This window comes from Propithecus coquereli, unplaced genomic scaffold, assembly GCF_000956105.1.
Source record: "Propithecus coquereli isolate 6110/MARCELLA unplaced genomic scaffold, Pcoq_1.0 Scaffold39, whole genome shotgun sequence".
In the NCBI taxonomy this organism is placed as follows: domain Eukaryota; kingdom Metazoa; phylum Chordata; class Mammalia; order Primates; family Indriidae; genus Propithecus; species Propithecus coquereli.
In genome coordinates this window covers 2,077,523-2,095,008 of record NW_012149618.1, presented here as the reverse complement: position 1 = coordinate 2,095,008, position 17,486 = coordinate 2,077,523, and the positions used below count along the sequence as shown (strand labels likewise).

The 17,486-nt window shown below is 58.3% G+C and overlaps 2 protein-coding genes across 3 annotated transcripts in view; one reads left to right on the top strand and one right to left on the bottom strand.

The window, feature by feature from the left end:
- Window positions 1-1,895, top strand: part of HADHA (hydroxyacyl-CoA dehydrogenase/3-ketoacyl-CoA thiolase/enoyl-CoA hydratase (trifunctional protein), alpha subunit) — a 43,476-nt gene extending 41,581 nt beyond the window's left edge. The window contains exons 18-20 of the mRNA XM_012652489.1: window positions 457-571; window positions 1,141-1,286; window positions 1,375-1,895. Of these exons, the coding sequence (XP_012507943.1) occupies window positions 457-571; window positions 1,141-1,286; window positions 1,375-1,520 (407 nt within the window). The 3' untranslated portion in view covers window positions 1,521-1,895. The remainder of the gene's footprint in view (window positions 1-456; window positions 572-1,140; window positions 1,287-1,374) is intronic.
- Window positions 1,896-3,180: 1,285 nt separating this feature from the next.
- On the bottom strand, window positions 3,181-17,480 carry GAREML (GRB2 associated, regulator of MAPK1-like). Of its 2 annotated transcripts, none has more exons than XM_012652487.1 (6): window positions 17,353-17,480; window positions 14,234-14,374; window positions 9,145-9,275; window positions 7,327-8,373; window positions 6,207-6,376; window positions 3,181-5,673 (listed from the first exon to the last, which is right to left on the bottom strand). In XM_012652487.1, the coding sequence occupies exons 1-6, from the start codon at window positions 17,462-17,464 to the stop codon at window positions 4,647-4,649; spliced, it is 2,628 nt and encodes an 875-aa protein (XP_012507941.1). In that variant the 5' UTR covers window positions 17,465-17,480; the 3' UTR covers window positions 3,181-4,646. The 2 variants fall into 2 exon arrangements, with proteins under 2 accessions (XP_012507941.1, XP_012507942.1); XM_012652488.1 differs by lacking the exons at window positions 14,234-14,374; window positions 17,353-17,480 and adding an exon at window positions 9,742-9,887 and having other exon boundaries at window positions 4,463-5,189; window positions 5,589-5,673.
- Between the last annotated feature and the right edge of the window lie 6 nt (window positions 17,481-17,486).

Here is a 17,486-nt window from a genome sequence, read left to right as displayed (position 1 = left end):
TAGGCTAGGCCTATAGATTATGGACAAGGCAGAGCTCTAGCCTCCTGGCCGAAGTTGTGCCAGATGGACAGGCATGTTCATCCTGCCCACAGCGTCTGCTACATGCGTGATACTGCAGGAGCAAGCTCTGCATCCAGGCTTTACATATTGTCTGGCCACCTGTGGGGAGGAAGTAAAACTTCTCAATACAGAGTATACAGTTGAGGCTCACAGAGAGGTGGCGTGCTCTCTCAGCAAAATGGCAGCAAGATCAACATTAGGACTTAGGCATCCTAGGGCCAGGTGTTCCATGTCTGGACATTAAAACTCATCCAAGTGGCCTTTCTCACCAGATACACACAGATTTGGCTGTATCAAGCTATCAGCGCTTTATAGCAGACCAGGAGAGACAAGAATTCTCAGGCCAGAGTTCTGAGAACAAACAAATAGTAACACCATTTTCTTGCTTCTTTTTAGGTCGCAAGTCTGGGAAGGGCTTTTACATCTACCAGGAGGGTGTGAAGAATAAGAACTTGAATTCTGACATGGACAGTATTTTCGCAACTCTGAAGTTGCCTCCTAAGTCTGAAGTGTAAGTCGATTTGAGTGGCTAATGGCCTGAGAACAGATGTTTCTCTGGCAGCCCAAAGCTGCTCAGCCCCTCTCCCATTTTGCTTATGCCCACCCTACCTGAATGGAATAGTGCTTTACAAGCGTACAGCCCTGGCACGTGCCTCTCAGTCTCTGCCAGGCATCAAGGTGAGAATGTGGCTGAGCCTGGTGAAGGCCCCTCCCTGCTCCAGCCTTCTCTGTGCAGGTCCCAGAGAGCCCAGAGGTCCCACGATTCTCAGGCCCCTTCCTCTCCCAGATCTTTATTATCATTTGTGAGCAACTGGCTGTTGCGGATGTCAAGGGATACTGATTATCTCCTCAGTGCCAGGCCCTGTTCTGGGTGCTCAGTTTCACGTTAATTAGGGTAAGTAACTCTCCACTTCTTCCAAGGGAAAGGCTGGCAGAGTCTTCTCTACAGAGTGGGAGGGTCAGTGCCGACCAGCCCGCAGAGCTCCCCTCCACCCATCCTCCTTCGCCTTCCATACCTGCAGCTCCTGCTTTCCTTCCCTCTCCCTCTTCCTCTACCTAAGTGTCTCTTCCTGTGGGCAGCTCCTCTGATGAAGACATCCAGTACCGCCTGGTGACAAGATTTGTGAATGAGGCAGTCATGTGCCTGCAGGAAGGGATCTTGGCCACACCTGCAGAGGGAGACATCGGAGCGGTCTTCGGGCTTGGCTTCCCCGCTTGTCTTGGAGGTTGGTCTTGCAGGCTGGGCAGGTAGCTTGCTTTCTTACAGAGCTCACGTTACTGTCTCCTTCAGCAAAGTCCTGTTTCTCCATTTAGGGCCTTTCCGCTTTCTGGATCTGTATGGTGCTCAGAAGATAGTAGACCGGCTCAGGAGGTATGAGGATGCCTACGGAAAACAGTTCACCCCCTGCCAGCTGCTAATGGACCACGCCAGCAGCCCTAACAAGAAGTTCTACCCGTAGGCAGGGCCTTACACCCGCCCAGTCAGCGCACTAACCCCAGCTGCTGGCGGTGCTGGCTCTCCAGCAGAGTGGTGTCCAGATTCCATCAGAGCAACCGGAAGGAAGGACGAACTCTGGCACTGGGTTTGCTCTTTGATTAAAGTGCCTTCAGCCATCTCTCCCTCCTGGTGAAGTCTGACTATGAAATAGAGTTTGCACTTCATGTTGGAAGGTGGAACCCACTGTGCTCATTTTGTAACCCCTGAGGCCCCACGTGGCAACATAGAGCCATCTGGAGCCATCTTTGCTGCCTGTTCCTCCAGGGAGGCCTGGGTGGCCGATGGTGGCGCCGTTCTGCACCCAGCCAAATACACATAACAATAAAAACCAAACTCTATAGCAGCCTCTGTGCCTGCCTATTCCTTTTTTTTCTGTCTTTGCCCTTCCGGTTTAAACCCCTCCTTCAAGAAGTGAGTTGGAAGAAATAGCCCTGTGTTTTCGGAGCAAAAATGTGTTGGGAGAGGGACTGTGACAAGAGAAGGTGGGACTTGGTGTGCCTAAAGCCATGTACACCTGCTTAAATGCTAGGCTGGGCATCCACCCACCATGAGGGAGTGGCCCTGGTTGACCTGAGCAGCAGAAATGTGATAGGTATGGCGTACCAGGATATGAAAGATACTTCTTTCCCCAAACTGGATTTCCTCATTGTACAATTTTATCCATTTCTTTTCTTGGTGTATCCTTGTTTGTGGGTGCTTCTCAGGAAGTCCGTGGGAACGTTGGAGTTAAGCAGGGGAGCCATTTCCCTGATCCTGCATGGCATGGCTGCCAGAGCATGGAAGAAGCCTGTGCAGCGATCAGAGGCAGTGCAGGAATGGTACAGAGGTACAGTGCTGATACACCCCATGCCGCCCATGCTCCGCTCTAGCCCCAGCTCTCCCCCACCCGACCCCAGTGTGGAAAGTTCCTACACTCGCATTCTGGCAGAAGCAGCGCCCAGTCTGGGTAAACAGCGGGAGGGCTCCTAACTGGGTCTGGCAGAAGGATCCACACTCAGTGTGTGCGGAATCATAATTCAAGTCCCATCACACTCTGCATTCTAAACCATCAGGTACGACCAATTACTCCTGCTTCTGCTCCACTTGCAAGGACTTCAAGCACTTCCCTGGTCCCAGCTCGGCAGTTGGAACTAGCAGGCAGGGAGCTTAGCTCTGGCGCTCCTAAATAAACACTGCTGGTTGCTAGGAAGCCAGGCCCTAAAACCCAGTCATCTCTGAACTGGGGTTTTCAGATGACCAGTAGACAGCAGAGAACTGATCCTCTGCACCAAGGCCACTAACAGGCTTCTAAATGTAGGGTTCTGAGAGAGCCTGAGGCAGGCATTCTGCCAATGCAGGAAGTTAAACTTGGGCCTTGGCTGGTGATATTGAGCTTTGACATCTGGGTCTTTCCCTTCAGCAACCAGGTAGGTGTGAATTATGTCAAAACATGAGTAGGAGTTGGAGGGTTCTTGCAGGGCAGGGAGGGGCTGGTGAGGGACTTGCAGAAGGGAACAAGGGACATGGGAATGGGCCACATGCACACACCATTCCAATGTCCTCTCCTGCCCAGAGCCATATACATTGTGTTCATGGGTCCCCGTGGCCCTCCAAAAAGAAGAAAGCAGCTGACACCCACAATTCCACTTGCACTATTCTTTAGTGGTCTAGCATTTATTTCACTAGTCCATGAGGATTCATTAAATGATCTGCAAGAAAACCAAATGTCTCCACGTCACAGTTTCTGTGCTCTACTCTCTGACCGCCCTCTGTCAGAGTTGAGGCAGCCTGCTTGGGGCATGGACACAAGCATGGCTTCGCTACTCTTAAGATAAAAAATGGAGTAAATAAATATCTAGGTAGACTAGGTAAGGCAGAAGAGAAGGCTGGTACCTTTGAGGCCCTGACACCAGTGGCTGTTCTGTGGTTCTGGGTGGGCAGCTGTGGTGGGGTCGGGTGGGGATGGGGTGGTTGTACACAATGACCAGAGCTCTGGGTGTCACGGAGATCACCACGCTTCAGACTCAAGGGCACAAAGATCTGCTCTGAAGCATGTGAACAAGGGCAGGACTGAGCCCCAGGAGGAGGAAGAAGGCAGGCTTTCCCAAGCCACTGTGCTTTCTCTCCCAACTGGACCCTGCTGTGCTAGTGACAGAAAACCGGGGAGGGACACCAGATGTCCGTCAGAGCCAAATGATGGGGGCAGGAGACTGGCAGAAGTGAGAGTGACTGACCACCACTTGCTTCTAGAATCAAGGAGCAGCTGACCTAAATCGACCTGCCCTTCCACACAGTCAGTATTCTGCGACTGAAACCCCCTGAGGGGAGGGATGACTGGCTGCAGCGAAGTCAGAACGGGAGCCAGGGTGCTAGAGACGTCTGGGGAGCATGTGCCTCCCTAACCAGAGGAGCAGGTCGATAGCAGAGAGTGTTCTTCCAAAGCCGTCTCCCACAAACCAGAACCCAGAGGTGGCACCTCTGAGGTGCTGGGGTACAGGCTCGTTCACGATCTGCCTGTGTTCAGGGCCAGGCACCTCAATCATGGCGGAGCAGAGGCGAAAGGAAGGGGATCCCAGAGACACAGAAATCGACACCCCGACTCTCGGGCAGCTTTAGGCCAAAAGCCCACAGAGCACAAAGGAGAATGGGCACTTGGGGGATTTGTGCTTGAATTGTGGGCCCTCTTCATTCCCTTGTCCCTAACCTGAACCTACAAGCTTGAGAAGTGCAAGATGTCTGTGAATGTCTATAGCAGGGCACCGAAGGTGTTAGGTCACCACGAAGGCCAGCTCTCGGCCCTGCTGTGGGAATTGCAGCAAATGCCTCACAGTCCCAGGTGCACAGTGGTGCCCTCCAGCCGCCTCCCCACATAGTCTGCACACTTAAAAGGCAAGATGTCCCCACATGCAGGCGTCTGACCTCAGGGGACCACATTTCCAAGTGCGTCTCCCCTGGATTCACTCCTGCCGCCGAGCAGCCTCAGTCTTGGCATAGATCCTCCCCGCAGGCAGGACCTGCTTCTCAGGGAATACTGTCCCCTGGTAGACCCACGGCTGGCCCCCAGGTTCTCCATGCCAGCGTTCCAACTGTGCAGCTCAGGCTGGGCAGTTCAGATCTTGGGCCGCCAGCCTTTGATGAACTGCATGATCTTCTTGACCTGCAGCTTGGTGAGGTGGAAGTCGTCCGCCAGGATGTCCTCACTGAGCTGCACAAAAATGCTACCATCAATGCGTTCTCGGGCAAAGAAGCTCACCACGTCCTCGGAGAGCCCAATGAAACGCAGACTTCGAGAGACCTCCTCCAGGGAGAGTGCAGACAGGTCAGCAGGGGGCTGCCAGGAGGCATCCCGGCCTCCGAAGCCTGTGGCTCCATCCCTGGGACTGGCAGGAGGCCCTTCCAGGCGCCCTTGAGTGAGAAAAAGCCGTGCTCCTCCTGCCTCAGGCCCCTGCAGGGCAGCTGGTGACAGTGGGGTGGGGACCTGCCGCAGCACCAAACTTTCAGGCTCAAAGGCCTTGAGGGGACCAAGTGGTGAAAGATGGGGCCCAGGCCCAGGTGCCCCCACAGCTCTGGGCTCCTGGCAGCGCAGCAGCTCAGGCTCTGGAGAACTGCCCTGCCCCAGCTCGAAGGGATCAAAGGGCTCCAGGGCTGGTTCCTGCCACTCAGAGGAAGAGGAGGAGGACGTGGGGCAGGAGGAGGGGGGAGCAGCTGAATAGGCCTGGCCTGGTGAGGCTGGGCCTGGGGAATACGCAGGGCTAGAGGTAGCCAGGGGACCCACAGTGGCTGGGGGCCCAGAGGAGGAGGCCACTGAAGGGCCTGAGGGGTAGGCAGGCCCGGAAAAGGGGTTGAGAGCTCCAAACGGAACAAAGCGCTTCTGGGGGTGTGAGGGCTTGAGCAGAGGTGGGCAGCTGTGGTAGGTCTTGACAGCGGCGTCAGCCCCCAGGAGGGAGGCAGCTCGACTGCTCAGGGGCTCTGCAAGGGCACGGGAGGCCTGGCTGGGCTGCGTGGTAGAGGGCAGGGGTCCAGGGGGCGGGCGGCTAGAGGACTCGCCCACCTTGCAGTCTCCCCAGGTGCACGGGTAGCAATAGAGCGAGTAGGCATCCGGTGACGGGGAGCCACTGCCACTGCGGGAACCCACCCTGCAGGCAGAGAAAGATACAGGTACACAGAACAGGAAAGGCAGAGCAAGAGGGAACACGACAGAGTCACACACAACGCAGCAAACCACCAGTCTTAGCAGCACTGGCCTGTGCCCCAGCCCCAAGGCCTGGGACCCTCTGGGATCACCCTGTTCTTTCATTCCAGCATCTCCCAGTCCAGGACAGAAAACACAGGTGGAAATTAGAATAAACTGAATTAAATAAAAATTTGAGATTGGCAAGGAGCACCCTATCCTGCGGCAGAGGGAAGCAGAGCACTGCTCCTATCCGACCCTCATCATTTAGGAAAGAAACAAGTGAAGCAGGAAGGTGGCAGAGCAGGCCGCTGGGCCCCAGGCCCCAGATGCTGGACAGAAGTTTCCTCTCCCTCAGCTACTGCACCGGGACCTGCACCCTCGGAACCACCCAGGCCTGAAGGCTGCTTCCTCCTCAGCACTGTACTCCCCTCCCCACCCTCCCCTACCTCGGTCCACCCTAGGAGAGCCCAGGACCAAGAGAAGGAAGGGACTCACCCATCCTGGAGGCCAGAGGAGTAGTAGGAGAGGCTGGAGCTGGGCGAGTGGACAGGCTGCAGCTTGGGGAAGCGGGGGGGTACCGGAGGGCTGCCCGAGAGCCGGTCACTGCCACTGCCACCCCGGGGAGGCACAGGTGGGGCATTGAGTAGGCGACACTCCTCCTTCACCTGCAAGCAGAGGGCCATGACTCTGCCTCAGTCTCCAGGCAGCTGACATTCCTTATCTTCCCCTCCTCAAGCACCAGGGCAAGGGAGTGTCTGGGACAGACACCTGCCCCTCTTGCCAAGAGACATCTTGCCTTCTTCCCCAACTGCTGCCCCAGCCAGCCACCCACCCCACCCCTTCCAGCCCCTCCGGCCTAGCTCACGTGCCCACACGCTCCCACAGCACACACACTGCCTCCTACTCCTCGGAAACGGGTCACGAGTGTAAGAAAAAGAACACAGAAGCAGATGGAAAGCAATCAGAGAAACAGACACATCCCTCCTCAAGGAAAAGGAGAAAGAAGGAAAAGGTGTGGCAGAGGGGGACAAAGGGAAGAAACAGCATCTGCCATCTGGATCCCCTTCTTATAGGTAAAGCACCCCAAAGTGGACTTCACCAGATGCTGAGGGGTGCTACAGGCAGAGGAAAATATTCTGCCAACAAGTTTGGGAATTCTGCATTAAACGAAGATAAACGGGTTTCCTTAGTGCAGGACTTTTCAGACCCTTGATATACCAATGTTCCGTGACTCCAACGTGCGGCGGATGGAGAGGGCTGGGAATCCCACATTTTCTAAACTCACTTCACCAAGGACCCTCCTTTCCACTGGACAACCTAAAGGACTCCTGTTCCGTGGAACCTTCTGGGTAACACTGTTTACCAAATTCTCTGTGGCTAGAGTCCTAACTGGCACCTTTGTCCCCACAGTCCGGTGCCACCGCCCCTGGTACCCCTTACTACAAATGCTGTTGCGTGTCTTTGCCCATTTTCTTCTCTCCTTCCCCACACCTCTGCCAGTCTGTCTCTCCAGGGCTGGGGCTCAGGCCCGCAGGCTGGGCGGCCTCCCCAAGGCCAGAGCCCACGGAGCTCGCCTCCGGCTCCCACCCTTCTGGTCTGGAGCGCGGTCACTCACCGCCTCGGATTTGGGCGGCACGGGAGGCGGCGGCGCCTCAGGCTCCCGACGGGGCGACCCTGCGGCCCCGAAGGAGATGAGGTCTGGGCCTGGGGGCGGCCGGGCCCGTTCCTCCGCGTGGCCCTCGGGCGCCTGGTGCGCCCACAGCTCCTCGTAGGGGATCTCGGCGGGCGGCGCGGCGGGCTCGGGCGCGCCGGCCCAGTCGGGGCTCACGTACTCCTGGTCGCCGTCGCCGGCGGGCACGGGCGCGGCGGGGCCGGGGACGCGGGCGGGCGCGGGGGCGCGCGGCGCGGGCAGGCAGAGGCGCGCGCGGCGCGGGCTGGCGCAGTCGTCTGCGAGCTCGGCGGGCGCCTCGCGCACGGCCGTGGAGTACTCGTCGGGGTCGAAGCGCTCGCGGCAGTAGGAGGCGCTGTCGCGCACCAGGCGCTCGACGCGCGGGTCCCCGGCCAGCAGGCCCTGCGGCAGCGCGAAGCGCGGCGTGTCCGTGAGCAGCAGGAAGTGCAGCGGCGCAGGACCCTCGCGGCGCAGCGCCAGCCCCAGCACCACCGTCTTGGAGATGATGCTGACCAGCTTGTAGCAGTGGCCCTCGCGCACCGGGTGCAGGTCGTAGGGGTTGCGCGGCGGCCGGCTGGGCACCAGCACGTTCACCGGCAGCCGCACGCGCTCGATGATGGCGCGCACCGTGTGCTCGCCCTCCTGCATCTGCAACTCCAGCGGGCTGCGCGTGCTGAAGCGGCCCTGGCACTGGAAGGGCAGGCTCAGGCTCTCGTTGGTGCGGTGGTTCATGCAGATGAGGCAAGGCATCTTGCCCTTGATGGGCCTGGCGCCCCCACCGCCCGCGGTCCCCGCGCCCCCCGGGCCGCCGCCGCCCACCCCGGCCAGCGCCCCGGCCCGCCCCAGCTTGCGCAGGAGGGTGGTGAAGCGCGAGCGCTCCTTGGTGGTCTTGGCGCACAGGATCTCCGCTTGGCCCATCAGAGTGAGCTCGTCGCCTGCGTGCAGCGTAAAGTTGTACACCTCGCTGTCCTCGCTGAACTCGCCCGACACCACCTGGGGATCCCAGAGACAGGGCGAGGCCTCAGCCCGACCGAGAAAAGCCACACGGCCGTCCCGGACAAGAGAGCCGCCCTCCCAGGACTGAGACCAGATCAAGAGCCCTGGACTGTGGGTCGGAGCCCCACGTTCCCTCCTGGAGAGGCCCAGGGAGCTGTGCAGCCTTAACCGAGTTGCCTCTCTGGGCCTTAGTGGCTGCCTGTGATAACCGTTACTCCCAAGAGTTGCTGCGGAATCAAAAAGGCTATGTACACTGACATACTTTGAAAGGACTTGGTAAATGTCAACTTTTATTATCATTGTCTTTACTATTTGGGCGATAATAATGCCCCACCCATCCAACAAGGTCACTAGGAAAAGAAATGAATCGGTGAAGAACAAGAGGGTTTGTAGACAGCAAAGAGGTATCTGTACCCAGCGGGGACCATGTGCACCATGTGCACCGCCTGCTCACCACCACCACCACCACCACCACCTCTGCAAGTGGGTGCTGGGCAGCCGGGGACAGACTGCACTGAAAGGTTTCCAAGTCAGGGCATGACCCCTCCCCACAGTCCCCACTGCTTCTACTTCCCCCAGAAGTCCTTCACCAGTGAGTCCTACATCCTGCTCTTCTGAGGTGGCCTGATTGTGCCAAAGGCCCTCAAGGGGTCCCCAGAAGCCACTCTCCCTCATGGATCCTAAGGGCAACCCTCTAGCCAGGGTCAGGATTGCCCCTGGGGGAAGGGGTGGTGTGGGGACACGGTGCCTGCTACAGGAAGGACTGACCTTGACGCTGAAGGTGATGGCTTCCATCACAAAGATGCGGTCTGGGAAGACGCTGGCCACCTCCTCCACGCTGCTGAAGTACCTCACTGGCTCCCGCACATCCCGGGCCTGCTCCAGGAGCTTGAACTTCCCTGCAGAGGGGGCACAAAGGCTGCTGCGGTGGGCCTGCCTGTGAGGAGCCTGCATCCTGAGAGTGCTCATGGTCCCTACTCCTTGCTACCATCATCTCAGCCAGCCCCTCTGGGACTCAGGTGGGCAGAAGGGCAGGTTTTCACCAGCATGGCCGTAGGGGGCTGGTCACCTGGCTCAAGCCTTAGCAAGGGGGTGAGCACAGACCCCTAGCAACTAGAGCCCAGCCCTCACCTCAAGAGAGCCTGTGGGTGTGCAGTGAGGCTAGCGGCTACCTGCCCAGAGAAACCCACTGCAGTGGCCCCAAAGATTTGGACACAAAGCTGGCCCCTGATCAAGCACCAGTATGGCTCCTAGCTTGGTCCCAGCCTGCGCTCTGACTTCCTCTGATCCTAGACAAGTCCTTTCCCTCTCTGGGCCCCTGGGTCCTCATCTAAAGGGGCTGGGACAGAGGATGTTGGGCCCTGCCTGGATGTGGCATCCTGTGCATCCACCTTGGACGCTGATCCACATGGATGCATTGGGCAGAGCAGGGTCCAGCCCCGGGCCTTGAATGCCCTGGGAGAGCCACCGTGACCCCAGCTCTGCTCCCAGACTCTGCCCCGGTCCAATATCCAATCCCACTGTCCCACAGGCTCTGACCTGAGCCCAACAAAGCCACCACCCGCAGAGGAGGCCTTCCCAACCTGCGGTCGGGGGCTGTGTTTTGGCTGGCTCAGCAGATGCCCCCAGCAGACACAGACTTTAAAGAAGTCATGCTAGTCTGTGAAGCTGCCACCTCTATATAAACTGTCTCACCTCACTGGCCACATACCTTCTATGTGCACACCTACATGAGCACAAAGACAGCCAGGCTGTGACCCGCCCTGGCATCAGATGGATGGCCTCTTCCTCGGCTTTATACAGTAGGAAGAGAGCCTCGTGTCGGGGAGGGAACAGCTGGGCAAGAGAAGACACGGTGACTCTAGCTGTGAACGTCTTCCCCATGGTTGCTTCAGTCATAGTTCATTTATTTATTTGTTCCACAAACATTTACAGAGCAGCCACCACGTGTCAAACACTACGCTAGGCCCTAAAGAGGGTACAAATCTGCATCAAATACTGTCTGCCTTCAAGGAGATCCAGATAGAGTGGGCAAGACGGGAAGTATCCAGTGGTGGCGGATATGACAAGTACTACAACAGACTGATGCTATGAAAGAGCTAGAGGACTTCTGGGTGGGAGAGACCTGCCTGGCGGAGTCGGAGGGGATCGCTCACCCGCACCTTATGAACGAAAGGGATTTTACAGAATGGGCTTTCCCTGCAGAAGAAACAGCAAGAGCAGAGACAGGAAAGCAGCTGCCTGCCCCAAATGCTGCCTGCTCCAAATGTTGCATGCCCTGGGGAGTGGAAGACAAGAGGGGAAGTAGACTGCAATGGAGTTTGAAATGCTCTGAATGTCTTGCTAGGCAGTGGGACTTTATTCTGCAAGAAATGGGACCCAATGGAGTCTCCCAGTCAGGTAAATCTCTAGCAAGGTGTTCTGGAGAAGACCCAGAAAATAGCAAAAAGTGAACAGACCAAGAGAGACTTGGAACGGAGGCTCATAACACTTGGGTGACTGAATGGGGTGGTGGGGAAGGAAGGGACTGAGAATGGGGTACTGAGGCCACAAGCCTGGTCAGAAATGGAGATGGCAGAGCTGTTAATCCAAACTCGGACCTCAGAAGGAAACCATTGTGGGGCAGGAGCCGATGTAGGGAGGCCAGGGGAGGGGCCTCCAGGCAGTGCTCCTAGGGCAGGTGCCGCTGGTGTGGGTGCAAAGCCTGGGGATGTCTGGTCAGAGTAACAGACTGGAAGTCACCAGCCCACAGGTGGCAGCTTCTGCTGTGGGCAAGTAAGATGGCTCAGGGATGAGGAAGAGCAGAGGATCTTGACCCTTTGGAGACCCCCATCCCAGAAAAATGCTCACACTGTACTCCTAGCATGAACACACACACACACAATTTTACATACAGTGCCAGGGGTTTCTGGACCCCCCAAACCCAGCCAGAGACCCAGACTGAGACCCCCTTGGTGCAGGTATAAAGAGCTGGGGGCCACAGGCAGGGCCTGTGCATCCACATCTAGGAGCAGGGAGAGAAATGAGAGCCAAGAAAGAGAAGGGGAAGTGCCCAGAAGAAAGTCCTAACCGCCCTTGGACCCCCGTGGGAAGATGCCCCAGATGTGCCACGGCCCTAGAGGGCAGGAGGGATAAAATATTGAGGGGGCTGAGCAAGGAGCAGGGGTCTGGGAGTCAAGAAGCAGGAGCAGGTCTGCCACCATCCTGCAGTGAGCAGCCCCCCTTCCTCACCCAACGTCCTCCCCCATATCCACACACAACCCCCCAACCCTAAGAAGCCAGGCAGGGAGAGATGCCCACTGCCCCCTGTGGGGAGATTTGGAGCCAAGTCAGGGCTAGAGCCGGGGGAGGATGTGGCAGGGAAGATCGATGTAACCATGGCACCCAGCACCCCCGCTGGCCACAGCCTGCAGCCCAGTACCGGTCATTACTGCTGGGAGGAAGGAAGGGAGACCTCCTGGGAGCGGTGCTCTGGCCCCTGAAAGCCTTTTCCTCCACCCTGCAGCCTGGCCCAGGGGCAGCTTCCTCTCCTGCCTCCCCGTCCCCCATGGCTCTAGGGACCTGCCCCACCCTGCCTGCCCCTGCCCCCTGGCCCTGCCTGCCCAGAACACATTTGTCTGCCCTGCTCCTCCCAGCCTAAAGCACCTAAGGGCTGGAGCAGGGTCCTGTTGACCACCCCGTCCTCCCAGCACCTGACCCACAGCACAGGCTCGATAAAGAACGTGGGTAAAGCACAGGCTTTGGAGTTGGACAGGCCTGGCTGAATCCCAGTTCTGCCAACCATGTGACCTTGGACAAATTATTTAATCTCTCTGCCCTTCAGTTTTCCCATCTGTAAAATGGAAACATGCTACTTGGCTCACAGGTGCATCTGCCAAGTGCTCTGCAAGGCACAAAGCCAAGGCTTGGGAAATGGCACTGCTTAGGAAAACACCTGGCCCCTTCAGCAGGACCACTGGGGGTCTGTCTCCTTGACACTGGGACCAGTGAGCCACAGCCTGGAGACCTGGTCAATGGATAGCGCCCTCCACCCCCGCAGGGGGCACCGCCCTCCTCCCCTCCCCTGCCTTCGCCTGCAGTCTGGCTCTCTCCGAGGTCTGCAGCCGGCTGCCCTGCCCACCCCGTGCCATTATTAATTCATCAGGAGGAATCGGCGTGGAGCCTCCATGCACTCAGAGCCTCCGCATTAACCTGCACCCAGCCCCTGCCCTTCCCCCATCTAGGGGGCCTCTGCCTCCCCTCCCCCTGCAGGGGGTGGCTGCCGCCCACCCTTACCACCACCCACATACACATGCAGGGGCCCCAGAAGAGATGGGCGAAAGAGCTACGAGTTCCCTGGACCCACAGTGCCCTGGGAGACTGTGCCTTGGCTTCCGGAGTTTTAATGATACAACTGAAATGGACAAAGTCCCTGAAGTCACATTTCTGTCAGTGAGGGTTTTTCCCAACCTTTGTTTTTTTAATCCCAAGAAGAGGACCCGGGACCTTTCCCTGAGCCAAGCTGGGAAATTTCTAGCTTGAGCAGACTCCCAAAGGCTCCAGGCCTGGGATAGAACCCTAGGTCAAAAAGACACTTGAGTTATTAATAATTTCCTCATCTTCTAATGGGGGGTGGGGGTGCAGGTACCCACCTCACAGGACCGTTGTCAAGAGCAGAAGCCCGTGTAAACTGCTTAGCCCCGTCCCACTGGCTCAGGAGGGACCCAGGGCCAGAAAGGGGCAGGGGTACCTGTGAGGAGGCGACTGGGTACCCTCCCAGCCTCCTACAGAAAACACAGAACCAGGCCAGCCATGGAAACTCCTGGAGCCTCGGTTTCCTTGTGAATTAAATGAACCTGATAAGACTTTCTCACAGGGTTGCCGTGAGGATGAAACAACAAAAGTCCTCAGCCCAGTGATGGGGATTCAGTACGTGTTTAACACGCAGTAGCTGTGGGATCCTGGGCTTGCATGCAGGTGTCTCTGGGATAGAGCCACCAGACTCCCATCCCTCCGACCCAGGGGACAGTAATTATGACTTCCTGGCGTGGTACAGCAGACACAGCCCTGAGTCAGCATCCCTGGGTCTGGCCTTTGCTCTTCCCTCCCTAGCTGTGTGACCCTGGGCAAGTCCCTTCCCTCCTTAGGCCCTCGGTTTCATCATCTGTAAAATGAAAGGGCTATACTTCCTTTTTTGGAAGCAGAATCCTTTCTTCAAACAAAATCTTATTATACGTCAACATCATATGTAAAACAGATAAAAGTAGTTAATTAGCATATCTTTAAAAGTCTATAGTTTTAGCATTCACTCATAAAGTTAATCATTGAAAACAATAGGTTTAACAGAAAAATTGGGAAATTGGGAAAACAGGATTAGAGCTGACAGGTGCAGCATCTAACCAGCCCGAGCACCCCTTCGTTTCTGGAGTTTTGGTTGCATAGTACCAGGAGGACCCTGGCAGGAGATGTTCTCTTTGAGGGTCTGCATGAAAAAGGGTCAATAAGGCAGCACAAGGCACATGCTGAAGGTCTCTACTTAGGGTTAAGATTTGGCCTGTAGCAATTTAAGCATGTGGGTATTTTTTAATCATTACTTTAAAATCTACTTTAAAATAAAATGTGAATCAAAGGTTTGTAAACCTGTGCGCACCTCTCCAGAAACCCCGGGCTCCACTAAACGCTATGAAAACCTCTGGGCCCCAACTCTAACCCTAACCCTGCCCACAGCCCCGCCAGCCTTGTCCTGCTCATCCTGCAGCTCCAAGGAAGGGTGGTCAGCGACAGCTTCCCCCAAGTATTCCCCACTCTACCCCTGGCCCCAGCCCCTCCTGCTTACACCCCCACTGGCTTTATGCCATCTGTCCCTGGCTGGGCACACCTGGGTACTGCAGCGGGATGTCGATCTTGGGCCCGATAACGTAATGGCCCTCCTCCAGGGTGTGGGCTGTCACTGTTGTCCACTGGCGGCAGGAGTGGATGAGCAGGATGTCTCGCTCACTGACGCCCTCCGCGTACTCCCCTGGGAGGGGAAAGGAAGGCAGAAGAGGAGGGAAAGGGAGACTGTTAGAAGCAGCAGAAAGAATAGGGTGACCTCCTCACCAAGACCCAGCCTGGGGACAGCTCCTCACGATCCTGTCCAGTTCAGCGAAGCTCAGGGACAGGCCGGCTGCCAGCTGTGGCCTGGGGCTGTGAGTCAGGCTGTGAGTCTCCCCATGGGGCCCCCACTCCCCTGCTCCCAGCCCAGCCTCAGCCCCTCATTCATCATTCGACTGGAGTGTCTGCTGTCCCTGGCCCTGTGCTGGGGCTGGGGGCTCCCAGCGGATGAGGCCAGCCAGCCCCTGCCCTCCAGGAGCCCTTAGGCCCCCAGGGAGGTGGGAAGAGATGTAACAGAGAATATGGCAAGTTTGAGGCCCTGAGGGGAGGGTGTCTGGGGACTCAGAGAGGGCAGCAGCAGCTCTGACGGGGGGTGGGGCGAGGAAGGGAGACTTTACTGAGCAGGACACACCTGAGCTGGGCCTCAGGACCAGGCAAATCCACATCAGCACAATCCTCAGCCCCCAGGTCAGTGCCTAGGCCTAGCGAGGAGGGAGAGGGCTGAGAAGGGACTGTCCCCTGTGGTCCCAGCTGTGAGAGCTCCCCCAGAGCCACGCATGGGTCAGGAGGATGGCAGGGCTTAGAGGAGCTGGTTCCTGGCTCTGCCATGGGCAGCCTTCCTTTTCACCCACTGCCGCGGGCAATCTCTTACTTTCAGGGGACCTCAAAGAAAGGAGAGAGGCCCCCAGAAACCCCCAACCCCATCTCAGAGAAGCGGCTCCTTGGCTCTCCCTCTCCCGGCCCTCATCCTCCCAGCCACAGGATGACGGCTGGGCTTAGAGATTAGGGGGGCAGATTCAGAAGGCAGGAAGGGGGAGCCCAGGGGACTGGGGGAAGCTGTGCTGGGGCAGAGGTGTTGAGAGTTGGGAGGGGCCTGGGTCTGGGAGGCTCCAACCCCAGCAACGGTTTCCAGGGGAGCAGGAAAGGCGGCCCAGCTTCCAGGAGGCCGAAGGGGCCGGCTCCTGGCTGCAGCTGGTGGGCAGGGTGGGGGTGGGGAACGCCTCCTTCGCAGCCCCTTCAGACATAACTTACTAAGTTTCTGCCAACCAAATGGGAAATGGTTTACTCTGACGGCTGGGGGCTCTATGAAATATATGCATGTAGTATGTGTGGGGGCCAGGGCGGCACTCTGTGTGTGTATCTGTGTGTGTGAACGCAGGGCAGGGTGTCGTCTGAGCCCTTCTCCGCAACTCCTAGCCTCCTGGGGCAGAGGAACCTCTCCTTGGATTCTGCCAACTTCTTTCGGAGCTCTCCTAGGCCCAGCCTGCTGGCCACAGCCACACAGGCACACACCAGTGGCCACGCGTCATGGTCACCAACAGCTGAACCACAACGGCCCACAGTGACAGATGCTTGTCACCCAAAGGACACAACTCAGTCTCGTGGTCCCACCAAGGGGCCCCTCCCAAACGCAGGGGCACACAGGGACCTTCAAGGCCACACAATTTTGATCACACATTCATACCCTGATGGTGACCACAGCCATAGCCACACACTGTCACAGACAGCTGAGCCACCACACCAGTTGTTCTTTCACTCACCCATTCATTCATTCATTCAATCCATAATCTGTTAGGCAGGGATGCCCTCCTCAAGGAGCCTGCAGCCCAGTGGGAAGACAATAAACTGACCGCTATAAGGGGGTGCTCAGTAGGGGACAAGACAAGGTGCCATGAAGTGTCAGAGAACCCAAAGGAGGCCCCACCCAGACTGAGGAGTTCAGAAAAGACACCCAGGATGGTGAGATGCCAAAGAACCTGTGTGGGAAGTGGCCAGGAACCCGGGGCAGCACGTCCCATTCACACGCAGACATACACAGCCTTGCTGCTGACACAGGCTCAGAATCACACGCTGACCATCCGGCGCTGACCATCCGGCGCCGATCCAGAGAACAAGACGCTGGACTGCTGGGCACCCCTGCCCGACGTCCGCGGCATGCACGTTCCCACAGAGGCTGCTCACGGGACACGCTGACGCTCACTGTGCCCACTCCTTGCTGCTTCGGGCCAGAGGAGGGGCTCCGGAGCGCGGCGGGGAGAAGAGGAGCCCGGGCCGCGGGCCCCATTAGCATTCAGGGAAGCGAATGTGCCAACGCGGGCCAAACCCCTATTCTTCTCATACACAAAACCCCCGGCCTGGCTGCCAGCCCCGGCTCCCGCCCCTCCCCCAGCCAAGCAGCCCCCCCCTTCCCCCAAACGGTCCCCTTGCTCCGCACAGCCTCCGGGGGTCCCCGCTCGGGCCCCCAAGCACCATCCCATTAGCAGAGCAGCCGGGGGCCCCAGACCCCATGGAAAAGTGGGACGAGATGTGGGGAAGGGCTGGGGGTCCTGGGGGGCACGCCCGGCAGCAGACCCCATTCACTTGGGCCTCTCCCGAAGGTGGTCTGCCCACCCGTGAGGACCCCAGGCTGCTCCCCGGGACGCGAAAAGAGGGTTGGAGAAGAGTTCCAAGGGGAGCTGAGAGGGGCTGGGTGGAGGCGGCGGGTGGGGGGGAGGCAGAGTGTGAGGCCAAGGGATGCGGGAGGATAGAGGTGAGAGGCCGGAGACAAAGGGACAGAGGGGGGCGCGGCCGGGGCGGGGGCTGAGAAGCGGCGGGGGAAAGGGGTGCACCGACGGGGCGGGCGCGGTGTCTTGGCCGCACTCCGGGCTCCAGCTGGGCCGGAAAACTCTGTCTCGGGCCCTGTCCCCGGTTTCTGTCCCCGCGCCGGTCCGCGGGGCCCAGGAGGTGGACCTGGGCCGGTGGGTCCCGGGTCTCCAAGGGAGGCGCTCCGGCAGCCGCGCGGGGCCCGCACTGGGGAGCCGGGAGGACAGGGTCCGCATCCCCCTCACAGTCCCGCTAGCACTTGCCTGGGGAGCCCCCGATTTCCCCGTGCACCCCAGTCCGCATCCCCAGCGACCCTGGTACCTGGCCCGAGGCAGGCGAGCGTGGGCAGGCGGCAGCGGCTGACGATGAGGTCGAGCGGGAAGGCGCCCATGCTCCAGCGCAGGCCGGCCAGCCCGGCCGCCAGCTTCTCCATGGCATGGGCGCCCCCGGGGCCG